The sequence below is a fragment of the Nomascus leucogenys genome, chromosome 4, assembly GCF_006542625.1.
Source record: "Nomascus leucogenys isolate Asia chromosome 4, Asia_NLE_v1, whole genome shotgun sequence".
Classification (NCBI taxonomy): domain Eukaryota; kingdom Metazoa; phylum Chordata; class Mammalia; order Primates; family Hylobatidae; genus Nomascus; species Nomascus leucogenys.
The window spans coordinates 43,045,712-43,065,543 of record NC_044384.1 but is presented as its reverse complement, the minus strand read 5'-3'; the positions used below and the strand labels follow the sequence as shown (position 1 = coordinate 43,065,543).

The window sequence follows — 19,832 nt, the reverse complement described above, 5'->3', positions numbered from 1 at the left end:
CTGAGAATTTACCAAAACTGATAAATATCAACCAACATATTTAAGAAACTTAGGAAATCCAAGAAGAGTAAGTACAAAGAGAACCATACCATAGACGAAGTGCTAAAATAAATAAATAAATAAAGATAAAATCTTTAAAACAGAGAAGAAAGATACATTACCTCCTATGGTGCAATGGTAATAATGATGGCTCAATTTTCAAAAGGAACTATAGAAGCCAGAAAAAAAGGAATGATATCCTTAAACTGCCAGAAGAAAAAACTTCAACCACAGAAGTCTGTCTTCAGAGAAATTATCTTTCAGAAATGAAAGCAAACTTTTTACATGAAAACAGTAGAATATCCATTTTGACTTAAGTGTTTTCCTTGTAGACTCTTTAGGTTAGATTTCTATAAGGGGAAAAACAAATTTCAGTGCTTTCTTTCAAATCTCAGTTTTCATGTTTTAGAAAAAAGTAAAGTGGTATTGTGCTATTACGGTCTAGAATGCTTTATCCTCTCCACCACATCTCAAATGTCTTGCTAACACTTACTAACACATGGTCCCTTGGGTATGTAAAATGTGTGTTCAGTATTATCCTGATGGCTACGGTGTGGGTGCAAGCGTTCCACGAAGAGGAATGTATACATGACTAGGAAGAATGGAAATAAATGGTAATCAGGCAGTGAGGATATAACCAAGAGGAGTGGACATAAAGTAGAACCGGGAATGAAGTCATGAGAGACTGAAGTCATCATAAAACTGAGTTTGACAATCTTGGACCTAGGGCAAGATGTTTCCTTTAAGCATCTCCTGACGCATTACATTGACAGAAGATCCCTGGGGTTGTGTAAGATGGAAAAGTATAGGTAATTCTCAGAGGGAAGATTAGATGATGCCTTCATTTCTGGCCCAGTGCTCTGAAAATGTATTATGAGCAAAGACAATTTATTGAGCTTTGCATGTTTTTAGAAGGTATTTTGGCATTTTAAGATAAGACAGGAAATTATAAATCAATAGATAAAAGGGAAAACAGGAAATTGTGGGGTAAAACACAATTGCATGATTGATTGCTCTACTCTGAGGAGGACTATTGTTCAGAGGATCTGCAGAGGCCCAGTCTAAAAGCTGTGGCATTATAAGGACTTTTACTTCTAATTAAAATACCTTGACCATTCTGAGAATGCAGAGACTTTCAGCCGCAATTTCAACGGTTTATTTTTTAAAAGAGTCTATTTTTTAAAGGATTTATAATGCTGAAAAAAACTGGCCTAATAGCAAGTAGATCAAGTTCCCTTGGGTATAAGCACAAAAAGTACAATTTACTGTTTTTGCATGTGCTCATGCTGTAGGTATGCTATCATTTAAAAAATAAAAGCTAAGCAAAACAAAAAAAAAACTGTATCAGTAATAATCAGAGTCTCACTTTGTTGCCCAGGCTGGAGCATAGTGGCGTGATCTCAGCTCACTGTAGCCTCTGCCTCTGTTCAAGAGATTCTCCTGCCTCAGCCTCCTGAGTAGCTGGGACTATAGATGCACACCCCCATGCTTGGCTAATTTTTGTATTTTTAGTAGAGACGGGGTTTCACTGTGTTGGCCAGGCTGTTCTCGAACTCCTGACCTCAAGTGATCTGCCCACCTCAGCCTCCCAAAGTGCTGGGATTACAGACGTGAGCCACCCCACCCAGCCAACAAAAATCTTACCATTGGAAAACATCATTGTTCTATAGCCACAGGTTTTACGTACATGCAGGTGATAGGGCACCTGGTGTCCTGGCTCTCCTTTTGCAGTGTGAAATATTTGTGTATTCAGTCATGAATTTTGCTATCAGAAATTATGACTACTTTATAGCACAGTATGTATTTGCAGCAATATGTCAACTACACACACACACACATATATATGATTAAAATGATAAGAACAGATACTACACTTGATCTTAGCCATAAAGGCCGAGAAGCGATCACACATATATATGAAAATCACAGTCCATTGAACTGTGATCCACTGTTCCCAACCATTTTCCATTGATATCTATTTTTTCTTGGTTCATTCATTACCAGCCAGGTGGTTGTAAGCACCAAAACTTAAAAAAAAAAAATTAGTGTGGGAGAACTCAAACGTTTTAACTATTTATTAACATTTTTTTCCTCCAAGTTGGGAAAGACTGGCAGTTCCCTAGCCTGTGTTGTACTTTAGTCAGGCTGGGGCTACTTGTGTGCCATAGGCGATGATTCTGATAATTCTCACCTACAGGTTTTTGAAGTTGTTGTGCATCTACTATAAAATGAAGTGTAGGTGGTAGAAATTAACAATTTTGAGCATATTGTACATCTTTCCTCTTGTAGCAACATATATTCACTATCGTACAGAAGAGATTTCACAAGAAAGCTGATCAATTACAAAGATGTAGTTCTGGATACATTACATTAGCATTAATTTCTAACTGTTTAACACTGCAGTTGACCTTTGAACAACTTGAATTTGATGGAGCACATCTACCTACATGCAGACTTTTTCCAACAATACAGATCAAAAATAGAGTATTTGCAGGATGCGAAGCGCATGTATATAGAGGGCTGTAAAGCCAAGTTCTGCAGGGTTGACTGTGGAACTTGATTATGCACAGATTTGGTTATACTTGGGAGTACTGGAACCAATCCCTCTGTATACTGAGGGATGACTGTACTTGGGACCCATGTTTTGGTGATGCTTTCTTCTGACTTGTTTTAATATGTAGTTATTTATAAACTACAGAAAATGTTGTTGAGGGAGCAGATTTATGTACCAGAGAAAAATTTAAGTTACCAACCCCTTTGCTGGTTAAAGAGAGCAATCCTATTACAATTTTTAAAGGCTAGATAATTCAAAGATAAATTGTGTATTATAAAATCTATTACTTTCTACTCAGCGAGAAGTTAGGGTCAGCTGACATTGACTAGGCACATACAACCACTGATAGCTGACTCAGTAAGACCTTCAGTGAGTCTCTACATTACTGGGTGTGCATCACCAGATATTGATGGCTGTGCAGCAGGGTGTGGCTTGGGTCGTCTGCCCTCAGGTGATCACAGGACCTAGCAGGTAAAGACAACACACCTGGGTTGGAGAGTTAAATAATAATGAGAGACAAGAAACACAGCTGTGTTACAGGGTGGTATGAAATAAGTGCCCCGCGTATGGGTTTGCTCAGAGCCTGTAGGGTAGCAGTCACGAGTTATGGTGGTGCTCCCTGCAGTGGGGACAGGTTAGCCCTCTGGATCTATCACTAGCTCTGGGGCTCTAACTCTGGCCTTCCCTGTGATCTGTTGCTGAAAGAACTCAGCTGCTTGGAGGAATAGTGCTGCATATATCTTTTGTATTTTTCTTCTGAGTATGTTGTACACTCTGGCTGTTTAATTTTTAGGATCCAATAGTTCCTGGACTATGGGAACTGATGACTCGCCCAATGTCACAGACGATGCAGCTGATGAGATCATGGACCGCATTGTCAAGTCGGCCACCCAAGTGCCCAGTCAGCGAGTGGTGCCGAGGGAGAGGAAACGATCCCGGGCCAACCGGAAATCTTGTGAGTGCATTAAAGGAGGGGCGAGTCTTCACTCCTGCAGGGATCTGCCCTCCCATTCTATGTCAACTGGGAAAGGTGGAGACATAGCTCCAGTGAATTGTCAGTGACTCCCAGAGTGCCTACTTGCACTCATCCACAGAAGGTTTCAGGGTTGGCTGTCAACGTTGGCCATTGTGGAGGAGGGGAGCTGCAGCCACACCTGTTCAGTGTATCTGTCATTGGTGGCTAGGCCTCTCTCAATTCTTACTTTGTTCCCAGGAAGGTATGAAAAGTCCTTAAGTGTCTGTGGTGTACAGGGGGTGAGCACGATGGGCTAGTGGAGCCCATCGTCAAGTCCAGCCCAAGATGCTCTGCTGGAGGCTGTGTTTCTGCCCTGCACCCAGCACCAGGGGGCGCTTGTGGGGCTGGAGACTGGCCCCTCCTGGGTTCATCGCTGCGCACAAGCATGTTGAAGGCAAAAACCAGGGGTAGCAAGGGATTTGATGGTAATTGGGATGCTTGAAATATTTAACGTGGCCTAGGTTGACCATTTTTTCCTTTTCCCACCAAATAGAGGATTCAACTAAATCAAAGTGACTGATTTTCCTTTTTGGTCGGAACCTACTGCCTGCTCCTGCCCACTCAACTTGTGGGTGTGGGGTTGCCTGTCTGCCCCTCTCAGGGACAGCACTCCATAGGGAAACAGGATCCTGTGGATCCTTTGACATCTCCCTGCATGAGCTGTGGCCTTGAGTGTTTCAGAAGAGTGCTTAGCCCGCCGCTGGTCACTCTAGTCTGTTTAGTCTCCACTGGCTTTGCCTCTGGGAATAAGGGTTAGTGACAAGGAAAGGAAGCCTGTGGCTTCCTCCTGTTTTCTCCCAAAAGTGAAAGGAGAGTGAGTCCAGCTAGGCAGGGAGTTGAGTAAGTACTCAAATTCAGAGAGCCCCGAACTTGTTCCACCCTTGAGATTCACACAGGAGGCGACCAGGGTGTGGCCTGTGTATGTTGGACCCAGTGGTTCTGCTTGACCCATTTACACACATGTTTCCAGGATACAGAACACTAACCCACATTCCTGTGGTCCCCTGCTCCTTTCCTATGATCTGCTTTAGTTTCTGATGAGAATTTTTCCCCAGAAAGGAAAATAACACTTGAGGTTGGGGTGGGGGTGTAGACAGGGATGGGATGAGGAGCGGGGAATGGGATTCTCATTGAGTAAGATGGGTGGATGAAGAAGAGTCTGTTTCTGACAAGCTCCTAGATGAGATTAATGCTTCTGGCCCTTGGTACACACTGTGAGTACCAAGGCTCTTGAGCTGTGGTTCTCAACCCTGGATGCACATTAGAATGTTCCGCAGAGATGTTTAAATTCCTGATATCTGGGCTGCACCCACACACACTACTTCAGAACCTCAGGGGTGAACCTCAGGGGTGAGGCCTTGAGGTGTGGGTCCCTGCCCCTTGGATTAGTGGCATTAGGTGTGGGCTCTCTCTTTACTGTATGCCTTCCTCTGCTCTCCACTACATTTATTTCATTTTTTAAATGGAAAACTATCGTTCAGGGAGACTGGCTTGTACATCTTCAAGAATATGTTTGTAGATTCCAACATCAATATCTAAGGCCTTTACATTTCTTTCTTCTGATATTTTCCTGTATTCTCAGTGCTACTATGAATTCTTTGCCGTCTCCTGGTGCACTTGTGAAAGAACTTGGCTAGGGGCTTGCAACTCAAAGTTGGACCTCAGACAATATGAGTGTCTCCTGGAGGCTTGTTGGAATTGCAGATTTATGGGCCCCCTTTCCAGGGCAACTGATTCAAATCTGCATTTAATGAGATCCCCAGGTGATTCATGTTCATAATAAGATGGACAGCACCAGGGCATGAGACCAGGAGTGGAAACTCTTCTCCGAAGGGGCGAGGCTAATCCACACTCACACTCCAGGCTGCATCTCAGTTGCTCTAGGCCAAGGCAGCGCTTCCATTTTTGCCTATCTGCAGGCTGTGAAATAACATTTCCTGTGGTTTTAATTTGCATTTCCCTTCACTCTAAGGAGGTTGAGCCTATTGCCATTTGCATCTCTCCTTTTGTGTATGGTGTATCTATATCATTGGCTCATTTTTTTGTGATAGGAAATCTGCTTAAATAGCTTTTGAAATGAAACTTCCAAAAGACTTTTTGAGATCTTAAGTAGGTTATCTTCAGTAGTTGCCCTTTATTGGCTTCCTGTTAGTTCATTCAAGGAGGCCAGTAGCTACTTTAAGCTCACCACTTGGCAGGAACCTGCGCACCAGTTAACTCCTGGTCTTTTTGGTGTGGGCAACCTCATCGCAGGGCTCACCATGGAGAGGAGCTGGGAAGAGCCATGGAGAGGTGGGCCAAGGGAGAGGGTTGAACTAAGGCTGTGAAGACAGAGACATCCCATTTGTCAGGTGCATGGCACCCCGACAGAGGGTTGGAAGGTTTGGGTCAGGGACCTCAGACAGGAGACAGCATGGGACATTGGGTCGGCTGGTCCTTGGAGGCCCAGAGCATGTTCTTCTCCTCCAAGTCTGCGTGGCCCCATCCTGTGGTCTACAGAGATCCAAATTCTTAGACTCATAATGTCACTGGGCACAATAACACAGTCATAATTAATTTTCCTCTTCAATCTGGCCAGAGAGATGTTTTGCCTGTTTTTGTGGTTGACATAAAATAATTTCCTATGGTATCGTTTCCATTTCAATTTTATGCAAAACAGTCATATATTCTTTTTATTTAGCCAAACACATTTTTCCTGTGACACAGTTACTGTAACAAGTACAGCACAGCATGTATGTGTTTATCTGTAATGGGCTTAATTTATTAGTAATGGCACTATCAACAGAAATTTAAGAAGGGAGAAGTTAGACTTTGATTTCTGTTATAAAGGGATGATAAACTCCAGCTTTTCACAGAGGTTAAAGGAACAAGAAAAAGCAATTGGCAAAATCAATGTGAAATTTAGCGGTTTGGGCCTCATGCTGAAACAGTGCTGTATTTGATTTGTTTAATGGTGGCAATGAGGCAAGTGGATAATGAATAACCAACATATTTGGGCCATAACTCATTTGGCTAAAGACAATAATATTTCTGCTCTTGCAGGAAACGAAACAGAATCCATCCCATAACCTTGAAATTTATGGCCTGCAAGGCAAGCCACTCAAGGATCAGAGATAATTAAATGTCTGCTTTCATGTTTGATGCTGGTGACTGGGGCCACACATGCCGAACGTCCCACTGAAGCCTGAACTTTGCAGTCAGCTGGGATAGCCAAGGGCCTCGTAATAGATTCACAGGTTCCCATGGCTCAGGTTTGCTGATCTCCCAGCTGGTGCCAATCAGGGGCACATTGAGTAAAATGTTTCAAATCGTCCAGGTGATCTCTAGCCTGTGAAATGGCTGATCCAGCTTACCTCGGGTGCCCCCCCCCACCCCCGCCCTAGATTCTACCCGAGGATCTCCAGTAGCACCTAATGATTTCTAGAGCTGATTAAAGATAGACTGGCCCCTCCTGTAAAGACAGTGGAGGGTGCCTATGCATGAGCACAAGACACAGGACAAGAGGATAAACAGAGCAAGTCCAAGAGAGAACCGAGGTCTCTTCCCTAAAACCAGGTGGAGAGTCACCGCCTTTTAGAGGGCGTCCCTCGCTCCAGAGCTGGGCCAGGCTGGAGGCCAGGACACTGACACGCTGAGTCAGAAAGTCAGGACTCAGGTGGAAGCCTCAGGGTTAGAGAGGCGGATGCAAGAAGCAAGATGCATTACATGGCTCTCTGGTGGTTTCATTTTTAGACAAATCACCCTCCCAAACGGGAAACTGACACATTAAAGAGGAGGCTTGTCTGTAAGTCGCCCCACAGTGTCCACCTGAGTGCCAGGTTCAAAAGGATGAAGGAGCGTAAAAAGACAAATCCAAGAACCTGTCTTTCCTGCCTCTGAGAGCCTTTTTGAGGGGAGGCATAGGGTTCCCATGGTGGTACTCAGGGAGGTGCCATGCACCTGACCGATGGATGTTTCAGTCTTTCATCATTTTTGCTGCCAAGTTCAAATGGAATCCATTTCCATGCTCAGGAATGCACACATGCCCACAGCAGGGGTGGGGCCTGGGTCTCACATGGGTGACTTGGCCTTACCGAGTATCAGTCATCTTTTGTATGATGAAGGCAGTAGTGCCAGCTTCCCGGGGTGGTTGTGGGGTTAAGCGAGGCATCTATGACAGGTTCCCACCACCTTTCTTCCCTTCCAGGCTGTGTCTCACTGCTGCCCAAGGGACAAGTTGCTGATGGGAATTCATTGCTGCTTGAAGGTGCTTAGGGTCTGCTGTGCACATCCCGACCCAACTGTCTGCTCCTTTCACCCACCTCACTCCCCACCACACTGTCCACTTCACTCTGGCCTGCTACAATCAGTAGCCCAGACCGATCTTCACCACTCCTTTTTACCCCCAGAATGCTTGCAACTGTGCACATAAAGGCTGCATTGTCAGCATAGCACTTGGCTAGCGTTGTTGAGATGTCCCAGGCAGAGGGCTGACGCTCTCGACTTAATCTGGGAAGGGGAAAGGCAGTTTTGTCCTGCCCAGAACTTAAAATATTGTGGAAAACTCTTAAGTCTGTAGACTCCTGAGCTACCCTTCCTTTCTATCCTTAGTTTAGGTAGATTCTCCCAGAAAACAATGGGCAGAACTTATTTTTCCTTTCGGGCCAAACTCTCCCTTTGCCCACCTCCAACATGACTCACAGGAGGAGGCAGTTGGTGCTCGCATTTTAACCAACTGCTTTCTGTTCCATTCCTGCCGAGGAACCAAAAAGGTCTTCAGGAGTACTGGATGCTAATGTAGCCACAGGTACAGGAGGAGGGCATGGGCTGGCCTCTGCAAGGCCAAGGAAGCCACAGCCAGACCAGTGATGGCAGAAAGTGCCTAATGCCACAAGTATTTCTGAGTGCCATCTCAGCCTGAGTGAACTTCATCTTGGGTTAGATGGAACTAGGAGACTTCAGTCTTGTCACCACAGACTGTCACTGTCCTGAAAACCCCGCCTTTTCCTGCATCTCAGATGACAGTGATTTAAGTCAGGGGCCCCAAACCTGGACATCTGATTACCCAGGGAAGGTTCAAATGCAGTGGCTGAGCCTCTCCCCGAGACTCTTGGCTCAATGTGTCTGGGATGAGTCCAAGAAATTGAATTTCAGTCAGCTAGATTTGGGAATGTCTGCTTTTTGTTGTTGTTCTGGGTTTTATTGCTTCAACTTTTTATTCTGAAAAAATATTAGAGTTACAGAAAAGTTGCAAAAATAGTAGGACAATTTAGCAAAACCAGGAAATTCAGATTGGTACAGTACTATTAACCGAAATGTAGGCTTTATTCAGATTTCACCAGTTTTTCCACGAAGGTCCTATTTTTGCTCTACGATCCCACCCGGGATTCCAGATTGCATTTAGCCCTCATGTCTGCTTAGTCTCCTCTAATCTGTGAGGACACTTTGTGACCTTGGTATTTTTGAAAAGTACCGGTCAGTCATTTTGTAGAACATCCTTCCATTTGGGAAGCCTGTGCATATAATGGACAGGATTTTATGTGGAAAAAAAGGAAGTCCCAGGGAGCACATCTGGCCCTGCCATTTTACTTCCACTCAGAACAAGGAGGGTGTGAATGGACGGTGTTGAACAGTGGCCGAGCCAGGGACCTCCCAGCCACAAGACATGGACATTTAAGGCATCTTGAAGTTCTGATATTAGTCAACTAGAATCCTAGACACATTGCTCCCAGTATACCTCGTAGAAAATCTTTGGGATCTTAGGGATTAAAAAACCAAAAAACGATTTTCAAATTACACTTGATAATTATGTGCAAAAAAACCCGAAATAACATCTGTCAGTGCTGCAAAGGTGAAAGCGCACAGATGGATTTCTGTCACCTGAAAGTAAAGTTGGGTCGATTTCCTGTTGATGTGAAAGATGGTCAGGAACTGTCCTGCCAGGCATCGGCAGGGCACAGCTGTTTCCAGTGTGGGCTGTGATCCAAAGTCGGCTCAAACCCTCCTCTACCACTTAGTGTGAGCCCTCGGGCCAGTGACCAGGTTCTCTGGTCCGGGTTTGCTCACTTATTGAAGATATAACAAGAGTTCCCATCTCATAGTGTTTCCATAAAAATTAAGTGGAACAACCCATGTAAACACTCAGTAAATGGCGGCTGCCATTGCCATTGTTCTCAGATGCGACTCAGCTTAGTAGAATCACCTGTGAGCCCTTTGTGGGAATTTTTAATGTTTTCATTTCTAGGGAGGAAGAAAAAGAACTTGGGTGTGTTTCCTGAGTCCCCAGACAGTCTAGTGCTGCATGCTGGCAGCAGAGGCACCCCACATCAGATTCTTCCACCATCACTTTGACACCGTGAGAACTGTCACCAGGGCCTGGGGTGCAGTGTGGCTGCTGGTGCCTTCAGAGTGACCCATGCCATCTATGGCAGAGTTGCGAGGCAGACAGGCATAAACATTTTCAGTCTGTTCTCTGTTACGAGCTTTGAGGGGAGGCCATCCCATAGGAAAGGCTGGAGAGCAGCTTTGATTCAGCTGGAGCATGAGTGGGAAGTGGTAATGAGGAGTGGGGAGAGGCCCAGGTGTCATCAGACTGCAGCCAGCCGACCTTGCCACAGTGCTGGAGAAGCCTCTCTACTGGGTGGCAGAGTTGTTTCTGCTGCGGAAGTTTGCTGTGTACCATTTCATACCCTGCCAGCACCTGTTTGCTGGCCCCCTTGTTTTTCTTATGTCCCCAGCCCTTTTTTTTGCCTTCTGGAAACTTTCTGAGAGCCAGCTCCCTGTCTGGACCCCATCTGCTGCCCTGAGTGTTTCTCCCTACACTGTGTCCCCGTCAGGCCCCTGCCTTTCTCCCCAGAGGCTCCCATCGCAGAGGCTCAGGGTGCACACGCACATGATGTTTGATGAATGGCAAAGAAACTGACCAGCAGACAGATGGTTGACCAGACACCCAAAGGGGCCCTTGTCGCGTGTGACTTGAATTGGGTGCAAGACTGATTTTAGCTGATTACTTTCATTTCATGTGGTCTTTCAAGTGGTAAGGTGAATTAACTTTGGCTAACAAAGAAAGGGTTCAGATTCTCAAGGTATTTTTCATTACACCAAGGGGATAACATATATCTAAGAGAATTTTTTTTTCAAATTGCCATGGAGGTCCACAGAAAGTAGGATTTCATAAATGGGGAAGACTTCTCCATGAATACTCGCTTTTCAGGGATACATCTGGCAAGCTAAGGGAATGAAGCCTATGTTGGCTTTTCCCTCACAGAGGACACATGAGCCAAGACCACAGGGTGAAGCAGCATCCCAAGCGGTCTGGAATATCCAAACCATGAGTAGACCCACAAGGGAGGGGGCACAGGCTCTGTCTGTGCTGTCAGGCAGCAAGGCCCATAAAGGTACCTTTAGTTCTGTTCCCTGAGCCTGTCCCAGATAGGCTGGCCCAATGTCCGAAGCTATTAAAAGATTGTTACATGAGCTGTAAGGTGACAGGGCCCTTATTCGAGTATTGATATTTATATCAACTGAACTGAGCAGTTACAGGACTAAAGCAAATGTGCAAACAGAAGTGTTAAGCATCTTTAAATACCTTCGTGGGTAAAATGTCTGTGGGGTCTTCTGTAGTCATTCGGCCAAAATATATACCTAAATGGACAAAGATTCATAGACTGATGTCCACACCACCTTCTGTGGCTGGTGAAATTTAAGATGCCCGGCTAGTGCAGCATGAACTACTTCTTCTTCTTCTCCTCCTCCTCCTCCTTCCTTCCTTCTTCTTTCCTCTGTCTTTTTTTTTTTTTTTTTTTTTTTTTTTTTTTTTTTTTTGAGATGGGGCCTTGCTCTGTTACCCAGGCTGGAGTGCAGTGGCACGATCTCGGCTCACCGCAACCTCCGCCTCCCAGGTTCAAGCAATTCTCTGCTTCAGCCTCCCAAGTAGCTGGGACTACAGACGTGTGCCACCATGTCTGGCTAATTTTTGTATTTTTAGTGGAGATGGAGTTTCACCATGTTGGTCTCAAGCTGCTGACCTCAAGTGATCCACCTGCCTCAGCCTCCCAAAGTGCTGGGATTACAGGTGTGAGCCACCGTGCCCGGCCAGCATGGACTTCTTTAGGAAGTATTTTGTATCTTGGTTAAGAAGTTGCAGCAAGAGGTCTTTCTTGTCAAGAGAGATATTTTATCTTATTTACTGTTGTTAAAATTATCTTTCTTTAACAACACTCTAAGGAGTTTTTAAAGAACATAAAAGGTTATTACAAACTAGTATTTTTATTGCTGCCCCATAGAACAAATTCTGTTGCTCAGTTGAATGTAATCTGCCTCCAGCAGAGACTTAGGAGCCAAACATTTTGTCTTGTTGAGCCAGACATTCAGTCTGGAGGCCAGGGGATCAGGGGTGGGGGAAAGAGGAGCTAGTGCAAGAACAGCTACAGATGGATGGCTTCGGGGCCCAAAGCTAGGCTTAGAAATACAGTAGTTGCAGTAACACGATTTGAGAGATCCCCTCACCACATATCCCATGTCTCTCTAAAAATCCATACTTGATGTCTGTGTTTTGATTCTTTGAGTTAAATGCTGAGCACACAATGGGTTCTCAATAAATCATTTGTTGGTTGAGCAATTGATGGATATGATGTTGACCCCTGTTCCAAGTGCTGATTCCTGGAAGAGAAGGAGCCCTTTATTTTCATAATAGATATTAGTCCCCATTGATTCTGCCATGGACATAGGTCTTTCAGATCTTTTGTCCACAGGCTGAGTGAGCTTTTGTTTAGGGGATGATGGGAAGGCATAGACCATGGGGTGTGGCCTGCAGATGCATGAGGTGGGCCCTGGCCTCTGGGGAGTGGATGAGGGGAGTTGGCAAAGGAAATTGGGAGACATTAAGGTGAGCTTACTTTCTCTGAACTTTGATCAACAGCCTGCCCTGGTCATCTCAGGAACTCTGGCTGATTTGGGATTTAGGGTGAAGGCAGATCCATAACGTTTCTCTTCTGAAAATGAATACCCCAAACTCTGTGCGACCTTTAAAGAAATACACAGTGGTTCAAATACAATTTGTAAATTAAGGAAAATGTAGTTAGCCACCCTTTCAAATGAAGACTTCTCTTGGGTTAGGCAGCTACCTCCTCATTCACCCTTATCCAGCCTTTATTTTGATGTTGAAATTGAAATACTAAACAATGGGAATACCATCATGCCAAGCTAAACACAAGCCAATTCTAAGTCAGTTAAATATGAGCATCCCTCCAATTGCCAACTGCAATGCCCCATTGAGAGTGGTCATTGGCCCTTCTTGAGTCTTGCGTGTTCTATAGAAAACAGCCACCAATTCCACCCAGAATAAGTTTGGCAGTTTGCTCCTTAGCCTCCATTCCTCGAGGAGCCACTGGTTATTTTAATTATTATCTCTAGAGGCCTTTTAGTGAGTTGAGGCTAAGACCCACAGTACTCATGGAGAGATTTGTCCTCACTGCTGCCCCTTGCCCTGGCTTCATGAACTTGCTCTGTGGGTCTTGAGCATGTCCTCAGCTATTGTTGGTCCTCCGTTGGATTTGTGAGGTTCTTGGGTCTTGTGGAACCCCTCGCTGTGCACTGGTTGCCTCACCTCATTTGTGTTAGTGGAGCTTGCATTTTCCCCTGCTCTGGAATCACCTTACCAGCTCTGATACACTCCTCATACTGGGTAGATGCTGAAGTCTCTCCTGCCCTCTGTACTTCTGCAGTCCACCCCCTTCTCAGAAGCCTCGTGAGGGTGAGCCTCTCCTCCTTTCTCTCCTCTTTATAAGTGCCCGCACCACTCCTCTCGGCCCTCCAAATCAGCACCTGTGGCATGGTTAGGCCAGCCTGTGTAGCCCCAAACTTTTGCCCTGGCAGACAGACTGCAGGGCACTTCAGCAAGAGCAGGAAGGTGCAGAGTGTGAACCCTCTGGCGTCTCTGGAAGTCCCTGGGGAGAAGGGGGGACTGGAGTCTTGACTGCCCTGTGCCTTGCTGCTCATACTTCCTTTTCTTTTCATCCCTTTGGCTGTGACCTGCGCCACCACTGCAGTGCGAAGAACCCTGAAGAGCGGCCTGACCCCAGAAGAAGCCAGAGCCCTGGGCTTAGTTGGCACCTCGGAGTTGCAGCTGTGACACTCATGGGTTACTCCCAGGAGTGTGCTGAGCCCAAGGCAAGCTCTTGCTGGATGAAACCCCTCCAGGTGGGGTTGGGGAAACTTGATATTAACATCCAACAGTTTGAAAAGGGAGAGCTAAATTCCCAGTGTCACCCCATGGCTTGTGTTGCCTGCTACGCATTGACTTGGATCTCCAGGAGTCCCCTGCACATACGTTCTCCATCGTGTCAGCTGTGTTTCTCTTGATTCCATGACACCTGGTTTATTAGTTCAAAAGTGTGACACCTTTTCTGGGCAAGGAACAGCCCCTTTAAGGAGCAAATCACTTCTGTCACAGTTATTACGGTAATATGAGGCAATCCGATTAGCTTCACAGACTGAGTCTCCACACCACCAAAATATCCAGATGTAAACCCCAAACTTGTACACAAAAGAAAGCACAGATTGTTTACCAGTTGTGGATTTTAGATGTACCAAATGTTTATACAAATACATAAATGTACACCATGTTTCAAATACTAAATAAATAGAGTTTAATGCCATAATGAGAAACTTTTATTCTCCTGGGAACAGGACCTTAAACAGTTCCACAGGCTCGCCTCTTCAGAATGGCAAAACTCTTCTCAATGTTCTCAGAAGCACCCTCGCTTGGAACGGCCTTCAGATCCTTTGGGCTGTATTTTGTTAACAGAGTGAGTAACATCAACAGTTTGCTTTTTGAGACTCCTTTTATAATTGGGCCTAAGTCCTTCTTATAGGACGTGTTAGCTGTTGTTAACCTAACATGTATTAACTTACCTGTGTGGTTTGTTTTGCCCCATGGTGATGTGGAAGCAAAAATGAGAGTAGCAGTTTACAACTCTGAACTATTCCACAACTCACTCACTGGCCTCTTATGTCAAAATTCATTTTCTCAAAAAATTTATTAAATCACCAAAACAAATGGAAATGTAAAGCTTTGTGTACGGGGAGCCTCAGAATCGCATGCTTAGTATAGTCATGCATCACTTAATGATGGGGATATGTTCTGAGAAATGTGTTGTTAGGCAATTTCATCACTGTGCAGATATTATAGACGATACTTACACAGACCTAGATGGTACAGCCTATTATGTACCTAGGCGATATGATACAGTGTGTTGCTCCTAAGCCACAAATCCATAGAGCATGTTACTGACTGAATACTGTAGGCAGTTGTAATAGTGGTATTTGTGTTTGTAAATATACCTAAACGTAGAAAAGGTACAGTAAAAATGCAGTATCAAAGATAAAAGGTTCCCCTCTATAGGGCACTTACTATGAATGGAGCTTGCAGGACTGGAAGCTGCTCTGGACAGGTGAGTGGTGAGTGAATGTGAAGGCCTGGGACATTACTGTGCACTTTTATACATCTGGCAGCATAAATTGTTTACACCAGCATCACCACAAACACGTGAGTAATGCAGTGCACTATGACATTATGACAGCTACAGTGTCACTGGTGATAGGAATTTTTCAGCTCCATTATAATCTTACGGGACCACTGGCATATATGTGGTCTGTAGTGAACCAAATCACTGTTCTGTGGCAAATGACTATGCATGCTTTTCAAGCGCAGGTCATCAACAGCTGAGATCAGATGGGAAGGCACCGGGAGGGGCTCTCAGCAACTGTAGAGCAATACTGAGGGGTCTGAAACCCAGGTGGTGGTCATACCCTGCACAGAAGCCCCTTGGCCTGGGGTCACATGGTTCCCTATGAGGAACCTCTGTCTCTGAAAACAGGGAAAGGTAAACCATTGCAGCAGGTATTTCGAGGGGTTGAAAAATCATCAGGTCACTAATCCCATCTTTGTCCCACTTTTAAAACCTCTGTAGGCCTGGTGCGATGGCTGACGCCTGTACTCCTAGCACTTTGGGAGGCCAAGGCAGGTGGATCACAAGGTCAGGAGATCGAGACCATCCTGGCCAACATGGTGAAACCCCGTCTCTACTAAAAATACAAAAATTAGCTGGGTGTGGTGGCGCATCCCTGTAATCCCAGCCACTCGGGAGGCTGAAGCAAGAGAATTGTTTAAACCAGGGAGTGGGAGGTTGCAGGATCACACCACTGCACTCCACCTGGTGACAGAGTGAGACTGTCTCCAAAAAAATAAAATAGCCTCTGCGACTCTGCATTCCTGAACCTGGGGATATGTGATTTATAGACAATGTGCAGTAGCATTGCTTAAAAAGCCAAAGATAATATATTTTCCCCATAGGCCTCTGTGCCTGTGTTCCCCTCTCTGCTCTAACCCCACTTACGGAGACAGGGAGCTTGTTGAAGCAGACATTTGTCAAATAGTACATGATGGATGTGAACACCCCAGGGGAGCCTGGAACTTGCGAGAGTTGGGTCTGTACATTATAGACGGTTGAGTTTAATCACCTTATTGAAAAGAATACATAGGGTATTAATAGTCATTTTCCATATGCTTCTAAATAACAGGTACAATATTCCCTTATGGTTTAATAGTTTGTGAGAGTGTTTGCCTATTGCTTGGCACTGAATGCAGATTTGGAATATTTGTATGACATGAGATAATGATGCACAGACAAAAGGAAGCTGCATTTTTGTCACACTGTTTAGTGAATATGTCAATGTCCTCCTGAGGGTCCTTGGTATTCTGCTGAGTTGTTGCTTTAGAATGGAAGGTCACATTTAGAAGGAAGTGATTGAATAAACCTAATCTTAATTTTGTTTTAGGGATCAAAAAGTTCACAGAAGCAGCAAGCAAGGTCAACTAATTTCTTGTTTTCAGCTAAGTAAAAAGGGTCTCTTTTATTGGGCCCAGCATCTTGAATAGTGCAACTGCAGTATGAGAATAAGATAGGGTGGTGGTTCCCAGCCCAATCTACACATCAGACTCACCTGGATGCTTTAAGAACTACTGATATTTCTGTCTCTCCACCAGAGATTGTGGCTTAATTGGTGTGAAGTGTGGCCTGGACTTTGGAACATTTAAAAGATGTTCTCATCTCCTTCCCCCTGATTCTAATGTGAAGATAGGTTTGGAAATCACTGGGTATTTTTTTTCTCTCTCTTTTTTTGGTGGGGAGATGGAGTGAGAGTTAGAGACTGAAGATGATGTTTTTGAGAACTTTTCAAAACCAGTAATAATTCCCCAAGGCAGAGCTGGTTTTCAATCACAAGTAACTGATCAACTAGGACATGTTTGAGCAAAGCTGCCTTCACACTGTGTGCCCAGACATCTCTGCTGCTTCCTTGCCTGCCCTGAAAGCCAGGAGGTGGCGGCAACTGAGTCCCTCACTGAACATTTGGAAATGAACATTTGAAAAATGCCCAGTAACATGGGAGGAACATCGGAAGTGGTGTAAAGGGCCAGCTCTTGCCACCTCTCTCTTTTTTCTTCACCCACAGAAATGCCTGCCAGCTCAGTGGCAGGACAGACATGCTGGGACAGAGGTGAACCCAGAGCCCTGTCCACAAATGTGAAGGAGCAGTCAGGGTGTGCCAGCAAGTCCCGGGAGCTCTAGAACCTTCTGCTCCGGATTCCTGCTCTTCCTCTTGGATTATTTAAATCCACTGGAGGACTAGATCCATCAAAAAGGCCTAGAAGAGCCTATAAGAAAAATCAATTTGCGTTGTTAAACTTAGTGTTTCATTAGTTTTTAGTAAAACTAAAGGATGTTTCCTGTTGCTTGTTTCCCCTCTCTTGATGCCACTCATTCTGACAGCCTCTATGAGCAATTTTTAGTTCAGGATGTTAAATTTTTCTAAAAGACCTTCAAGAAGCATGAAAGTGAATAGTACCTTACACTTGTAAGATACTATTCCTCATCTGCCTGGTAATTACCATAGGTGTTCTTGCCCCTGTGTCTTAGCACTTATGTCCTAGTATGTACTGAAATTACAAAACTGCCAGAGAAGAAAGGCAAACACTTTTCAAAGGTGTCTGGATTTGGGTTTCTTTGAAATATTAAGGTTTTTTTCTTTCTGTTTAAAAAATAATGATCTGGGGATGGAGTGGGAGGGTGCACAGGGCCTTGGAGGGCTGATGACCCAGATTCGTTTTCTTCCAAGTCCATTGTTAACACAGTGCAGAGGGGGAAGAACAGGGGCCAGGAGTAGGAGATTTGGTTTCCAGGTTCCTGGTCTGTGAGTGGTCTCCACATTGTCCATGGCTCCCAAATCCACTATTTGTGTGTTCATAGATACACCTAAGATGGTGTATCACCAAATACCACTGTAACAGGTTGAATGACAGCCATCTAACAGTAGCAGGTCTTAATCCCTGGAACCTAGAAATGTTACCTTCTAAGGAAGGGTCTTTGCAAATGTGATTAAATTAAGGATCCTGATATATGGGGATCATCCTGGATCATCCGGGTATTCCCTAAACCCAGTCATGAGTGTCCTTATAAGAGAAAGGCAGAGTGAGATTTGATACACACTAAAGGCAACGTGAAGACAGATGTGGAGATTGGAGTGACATGGGCACAAACCATGAAACACTGGCAGCCACCAAGAGCTGTAAAAGGCAAGGAACAGGTGCTGCCCTGGAGCCCCCAGGAATAGCACAGCCTGCTCGACACCTTGATTTTGGCTCAATAAAACTAATGTTGAACCGCTAGCCTCCAGAAATATGATAAAATAAATTTCTTTTGTTCTAAACCACCAAGTTTGTGGTGATTCCTCACGGTATTCTCTAAGAAACAATACAACCACCCCAAATGTGCACCGCGCACCCATTATGGAGTTAACTGTGCGCCAGGCACTTGGGATTCATCTGGGAAAAAAGAGTCATGGTCCTTCCCTTAGGGCCCTTTCCTGGGGCCTGGGAAGGAGTCATCTACTGAAATTAAAATTTTAATTAATCTACCACTCTGCAGCCATATCTAGATTTTTAAAATCAGAAATCATTTTATCAGAGAGATAAGTACAAATAATACCAAATTGCCTAAGATAGGGGATGAAATGCCTTTGCAAATGCAATGAAGGTATATGATATTAAAATGCACCAGTTTGTCAAAAAAGGTGGTCTATTTGGTAGAAAAATCAGTTGTGTTTGCTAGACAATTTGTGGAGGGAAAATGGACTTTGTGAGCGATTTCTAAAAATAGCTAAAATATTATTTATTGAAGCCATCTCTGTGTGAGCACTTCATAATGTATTATTTAATAGAATCCTTATAGCCACTCTGCATTTTCATTTTTCATATAAAGACACTGAGGATGAGACATACTGAATAACTCTCCAACGACAGAAGAAGTGATATATCCTGGCTTGTCTCACTAGTTCCTGGTTATTTTCTTGTTCTTTTAGAAACCTTAAGACAGCTGCTAGTTGAATATCAATAGTCAGCTATGCTTTGGGGCACAAAATATGCAGCCCAGTCTGAACTGGGGTGGGCCTGGTGGGTGGGGAGCCAGCCAGTCCTACCTTAACAAAGTTGAAAACTCCTGGAGGCCTAGTCGTGTACGGGGTGGAAGTACTGTACCTTAAAGTTTTCCTGGCCAGGTGTGGTGGCTCATGCCCTGTAATCTCAGCCCTTTGGGAGGCCAAGGTGGGCAGATCACCTGAGGTCAGGAGTTCGAGACCAGCCTCAACAATATGATGAAACCCCGTCTCTACTAAAAATACAAAAATTAGCTGGGCGTGGTGGCATGCGCCTGTAATCCCAGCTACTCGGGAGGCTGAGACAGAATTGCTTGAACCGGGGAGGCAGAGGTTACAGTGAGCCGAGATCGCACCATTGCACTCCAGCCTGGGTAACAAGAGTGAAACTCTGTCTCAAAAAAAAAATTCCTGAACACTGAAAATTTTGTTCAAGGTTGGCAGTCATGTACAAATTTCACATCAATTATACATAACTGGTAATCCATCCCACATCCACCCATTCACCCATCTATGTAGGTTCAGCACCAGTCAGAAAGGTTCAGAAGTGCAAAATCTTTTATTGTGCTTTGATGATAGAGTCATTCCCACTCTGATTGGTGAATGGATATGGTGAGAGGTTATTTGGATTGCTGATACTTACCTGAGGGAGGGCCAAGCCCATTTTATTCTCCTAATGAGCACTATTTATTGTCTTTAAAAATAATTTTTGTTTAAGAGGATCCACTTGAGGAAGTTAAGATTTAGGATTTT

At 44.6% G+C, this 19,832-nt stretch overlaps 2 protein-coding genes and 1 pseudogene across 5 annotated transcripts in view; 1 reads left to right on the top strand and 2 right to left on the bottom strand.

Annotated features, from left to right (window-relative positions):
• FHOD3 (formin homology 2 domain containing 3) overlaps positions 1-14,248 on the top strand; it is a 491,472-nt gene extending 477,224 nt beyond the window's left edge. For all 4 annotated transcript variants that reach the window (XM_030810562.1, XM_030810561.1, XM_030810560.1 and 1 more), the window contains 2 exons: positions 3,387-3,548; positions 13,637-14,248. In XM_030810562.1, the coding sequence (XP_030666422.1) occupies positions 3,387-3,548; positions 13,637-13,719 (245 nt within the window). In that variant the 3' untranslated portion in view covers positions 13,720-14,248. The remainder of the gene's footprint in view (positions 1-3,386; positions 3,549-13,636) is intronic.
• LOC115835014 lies at positions 1,796-1,944 on the bottom strand (annotated as a pseudogene).
• A 2,049-nt stretch (positions 14,249-16,297) lies between the features above and the next one.
• Positions 16,298-19,832, bottom strand: part of TPGS2 (tubulin polyglutamylase complex subunit 2) — a 53,145-nt gene continuing 49,610 nt past the window's right edge. Inside the window, exon 7 of the mRNA XM_012506313.2 lies at positions 16,298-17,304. Within this exon, the coding sequence (XP_012361767.2) occupies positions 17,215-17,304 (90 nt within the window). The 3' untranslated portion in view covers positions 16,298-17,214. The remainder of the gene's footprint in view (positions 17,305-19,832) is intronic.